The sequence below is a fragment of the Sorex araneus genome, chromosome X, assembly GCF_027595985.1.
Source record: "Sorex araneus isolate mSorAra2 chromosome X, mSorAra2.pri, whole genome shotgun sequence".
Lineage (NCBI taxonomy): Eukaryota > Metazoa > Chordata > Mammalia > Eulipotyphla > Soricidae > Sorex > Sorex araneus.
Genome location: NC_073313.1, coordinates 154,680,632 through 154,685,985, shown reverse-complemented (window position 1 = coordinate 154,685,985; position 5,354 = coordinate 154,680,632). Strand labels below are relative to the sequence as shown.

At 47.6% G+C, this 5,354-nt stretch overlaps 1 protein-coding gene across 1 annotated transcript; it reads left to right on the top strand.

The window, feature by feature from the left end:
- The first annotated feature begins 2,403 nt into the window (after positions 1-2,403).
- On the top strand, positions 2,404-2,649 carry LOC129400098 (U6 snRNA-associated Sm-like protein LSm6). Its single transcript, XM_055123135.1, is given in 1 exon segment — positions 2,404-2,649. A coding segment is annotated over 1 exon segment (246 nt).
- Positions 2,650-5,354: the final 2,705 nt, after the last annotated feature.

Sequence of the window (5,354 nt, the reverse complement as noted above, 5' to 3'; positions counted from 1 at the left end):
GCACTCGACTCTTGTTGTCCAGGGACAACGGGCCCAGAGAGGGTCCCTCGGAAGGAGGGGAAGGGGCGTGTGGGGGCCGGGCTTCCCCGACCTTTGCCCCTGACCCGGAAATAGCTCCTTAGGGATGGTATCTGCGGAGTGGGTGGTTCAGAACCTTCCAGGGTTCCTGCGCTAGGTACCGGCTGCCCCCCACTTCTACCCTCCTCTCCTACATCTCTCCCTCTCCCTCCCTACCCCCCTCTCTCGCCCGCTCTTCCTGTGTCCTTCCCTCACTCCTCTCCCTTTGGAACTTCCCTGAGGGACCAAGGTGAGGACGCTGGGTACTGGGGCTCAGCTGAGGCGCCGTCTCCCCTGTGCTTTCCTTCTCTCCTCTGCCCCGCTGGAGACCCCGGTCGCCCTCTGTTTTCTCTGCACCCCTCTGTCTGCATGAGGAGTTCTGCTTTGCTGCGGCTTCCGGAAGCACCAGAGCAGGGCAGGAACCAGGACCTCTTGTGACCGGTCACCCTCCCGGGTCAGGCCTCTCGTTCCCAGAACAAGGAGATTGTGTCTGTGGCCCTGCAGTCTCCCTGCTCCACTCTCTGTCGCCCTCGCTCTACTGCACTCGCCCCAGATGGATGGGCCGAGCAGAGTGGGCACTCCCACTTCAGACAGGAAGAGGGGCGTGAGGTGCAGGTATGTGAAACAGCATTCAAACCCCTCAACTTCTGCGTGGCAACAGCTTGCCCTGGGCTTTGTGTTGAGACTCATCCTGCTGGTCCAAAACCAACTCCGTGTTGTGAGGCGGTGGAGGGTGGCTGAGTCAGGTGCAGACCCAGGGTCTCATCATGCCTCTTCTGTCTGTTCCTGATTGGGCAGACTGTCCTCCCAGGCTGGCTGGAACCATAACTCTGCTGAGAAGCCCATTAGTCTCTTGCATAAAGTAAATCACCCTGTAAGGATTTTAATTCTCCCTCTGGGAAGAGTCACTTCACAAAGTGAAACAATAACCTGTACTCAGCTGTGTTCTTGTCCTGGCCCTCTGCTCTCAGACACACACTCTGTCCCTTCAGACTTTTCCCCTCAGACCTGCACCCAGGCAGCATCTAGCTGCTCATCCTGCACCTGGGAGTCCTGCTCTCTGGAATGGGTTGACCTTTGTCCCATCATCCACTCTCCAGATGGACATTCAAGGTTTCCCATTTCCTCTGCACAGCTTGGCCATTGTAGTGGAGAAACCAGGTCCTGTGATAGGTGTAGCTCTGACCCTTCCTTTTAAAAAAAATTTATTTAATCACTGTGAGATAGTTACAAGCTTTCATGTTTGAGTTACAATCTTACAATGATCAAACAACCATCCCTCCACAAGTGCATATCCCCAACCACCAATATCCCTGGTATACCCCCCTTTCCCACCCTCCCCTTGCCTCTAAGGCAATTAATATTCCCCATACTCTCTCTCTAGTTTGGGGCATTATAGCTTGCAACACAGACACTGAGTGGTAATCATGTTTGGTCCATTATCTACCCTTTGCATGCATCTCCCATCCCAACTGGTTCTTCTAGCTATCATTTTCTTAGTGATCCCTTCTCTATTCTATCTGCCTTCTCCCCTCTGCTCATGAAGCAGTCTTCCAGCTATGGGGCAACCCCCCTGGCCCTTGTATCTACCGTGCTTGGGTGTCAGCCTCATGTGATGCTACCCTACACTCCACAAATGAGTGCAGTCCCTCTATGTCTGTCCCTCTCTTTCTGACTCATTTCAATTAGCGTGATACTCTCCATGTCTATCCATATATAAGCAAGTTTCATGACTTCATCTCTCCTAACAGCTGCATAATATTCCATTGTGTAGATGTACCAAAGTTTCTTTAACCAGTCATGTGTTTTAGGGCACTCGGGTTGTTTCCATATTTTGGCTATTGTGAACGACTGCAATGAATATATAGGTAAGATAGCTCTGAACCCTCCTCAGTGAGACAAGAGGCAGGTCCCATGGGAACCCCCATCCCATCCTCAATGAATCTTGGTGCCACTAGAGCAGCACTGGATGAGTCCTGACACGGGCTTCTGGCACCCACAGGGAGATACCCTGAGCCATGGGACCAGCCGCCTCTCCTCAGGGAGTCTGACTCTCAGGTCTGGCTTCCTCACACTGTGTCTTCAACAGTCATACATGGCCTTTGCCGGGACCAGCCCTGGGTGTACAGGCCTGAAGCTAGGATGCTGTGAGGGTTAAGAGAAGAGGGGGAATGTGGGTCCTGGGAGCCAGTCATGAGGAAGAATCTTGCTCAATGGGATTTAGCCCCTGAGTGCAACTGACCCTAAGCCCCCATGAATGGAGTCAGCGCAGCTTCACCCACAAACAGGACCATACTCTAGCCTTAACTCTGGCACATCTGTGGATTTCTGATCAGGACCCGTAAGATGAGTGTATGGAAGCAAATCCCCAGTGACTTCTTAAAACATATGATCGAACAATCAGTTGTAGTCAAATTAAGTCCTGGAGTGGTCCCCTATTGAGGGGTCCTGGCTTGCCTGGATGGTTAGATGATTATTGCCTTGGAGCAGACAGAGGAGTATGTGAGAGGCCAGCTGAAGAATAAGTATGGGGATGCTTTCATCCATGGGAAAAACATGTCATACATAAACACACAGAAGAGAAAGATGTGAGGACACTGGGCCCATTTTTCCTCCTTGGATCAATTTTTTATGAAATGCTTTGTGTTGGGTCTGGACTGAGCTATCAGGGTGAGCCCATGTAGACTGTACAGTACTATGGACAGGAACATGGGACCCATGAAAATGGGCGAGATTTCCAATGTGTCCTGACTGGCTTGGATGAAGTTGAACATTTTACTCCTTCAAGCTGCCTTCAGAAAAATAATTTCAGGAGGGGCACTCTCCCATCGGTTCCCGGGCTGTGGGGGGCTCCCCTAGAACCCCTGAACTGCCTGTGCTGCGTGGACACGCCTCTGCTCCTCTGTAACGCCGAATTCCCAATCAGGTACTGACAAACAGGATCGGGACTCCGCCTACAGACCCAAGGGGCACTCTCCCACCCGCCTAGCCTGCCCTGTCCCCCAAGAGATTACTGGGGGCGTGGTCTGTAGCGCAGGGGGCGTGGCCTCAAAAGGGGGTATGGCCACTTGCCAGAGCGGCGGCCGCTTACGCGGCCACAGTTTTAATTTTTCTTACATTACATATTCCATAACCTGTTTCTTTGAAAATCACCCTGGCCATCTAAATCATTTTTCACAAAAATAGTCCTTTAGCTGAGTTGAACTTCACAAAAGCTATCAGTGGACAATAGAATCTCCACAAACTCCTCATAACGACAGCATAGCTTTAAATCATCACTAAAGGCCCTAAATAAACCAAGAGGAGAGTCTGAGAATAAGGAAGTATTCTTTAATTGGAACGAAGCCTCCAACATCAACTTAACACCAACAGAATCCCCACCCCCCTACCGCCAGAGAAAGAGCGAATAGGGATAGACAACTAGAAGGCTACAACTCTAGACTTCCACAACAATATGAAGAAACAGCGAAAATCCCCTCCACGAAGACAAGATGAAGAAAAGATTCCAGAAATCTCCAAAGGGTCCACCCACATACTGGACCTCTCAGAGAAAGAACTCAGAGAAGAAATCTTGAAGAGAGTCTATGTACTCAAAGCAACCATGGAACAGACATAAAATTAAGGGAGGAGATGAACGATGCTTTGGAACGGTAAACCAAGAAAATGCAAGAAGAAATGAGATCAGAAATTTCAAAGCTAACAGATGTCACAAAGCTACGAAGAGAAGTCACACAAATAAAGGAGTCCGTAGATGAATTAAAAATCTCAGTAGGTGCCCTCAACAGTAGAATGACTACAGCTGAATACAGAATCAGTGACCTTGAAGATGAGCTGCAGAAAGCTTAGAGACAACAAAAAATAATGGCAAAAGACCTCAAAATGGCTATAAGAGAATCAGAGTCCTTGGGGATGACTTCAAGAGGAACAACATAAGAATCATTGGAGTACCAGAAGCACAGGGAAGTAATCCCAATGAAAATAAAACACAGTCAAAGACATCATTGCCAAGAACTTCCCAGAGCTGGAGGAGGCAGGCATCAAGATCTAAGGAGTCCGAAGAGTACCAGCAAAAAGAGACCCAAATAAAAAGACTCCAAGGCATATTATAGTCAAAATGACAGACGCAATGGATTGAGACACAATTCTGCAAGCAGCAAGGTCAAAGAAGGATACCACATACAAAGGAGCACCACTCAGATTTACAGCAGACCTATCAGAGGAAACCCTCCGAGCCCGGAGACAATGGTGGGACATAGTGAAAAAACTCAACCAAATGAACGCCTCACCAAGAATACTTTATCCAGCTAAACTCTCACTCAAACTCAAAGGAACCATACACTATTTCTCAGATAAACAACAGCTCAGGAACTTCATAGATTCAAAACCAAACTTAAAAGAAGGACTAAAGGGGCTATTGTAAGTCAAGGAAGAACCCCACAAGAACAACAAACCCCACAGAAAGATGACATAAAACCCCACGACAATAATCTCTCTCAACGTCAATGGCCTAAATGCACCAATTAAGAGACACAGAGTGGCAAAATGGATTCGAAAACTAAACCCAACATTCTGCTGCCTGCAAGAAACACACCTGAACAGTCAGTGCAAATACAGACTCAAAGTCAAAGGAGGGAAAGCAATCCTGCAAGCAAACAACTCCCTCAAAAAAGCTGGGGTGGCAATACTAGTATCCGACAACATAGATTTCAGGTTGAAAAAGATTAGGAGGGACCACCAAGGTCACTTCCTATTTATCAATGGATATGTGCAACAGGAAGAAATAACACTCTTAAACGTATATGCACCTAATGAGAGACCGGCTAAATACTTAAAACAACTCCTAACAGACTTTAAGGAGGACATCACTAACAGCACAATAGTAGTCAGAGACTTCAACAGTTCCCTATCACCTCTAGATAGATCGACAAGAACAAAACTCAGCAAGGAAACATGGACTCTGAAGGAAGAAATAGAAGAGAGAGGCATAATAGACCTACACAGGGCTGTACACCCCAAAAAGAATGAATACACATTCTTTTCCAGTGCACATGGAACATTCTCCAAAATAGACCATGTACTGGGACACAAAACATACCTCAATAAAATCAGAAAAATAGAAATTGTATCAACTATCTTCTCAGACCACGGTGCACTGAAGATAGAAGCTAATCACATACAGACGCAGAGAATCAAAGCAAACACCTGGAAATTAAACAGCTCAATGTTGAACAATAAGTGGGTCAGGAAAGAGATCAAGGAAGAAATCAAGAGATACCTTGAAACAAATGAGAATGAAG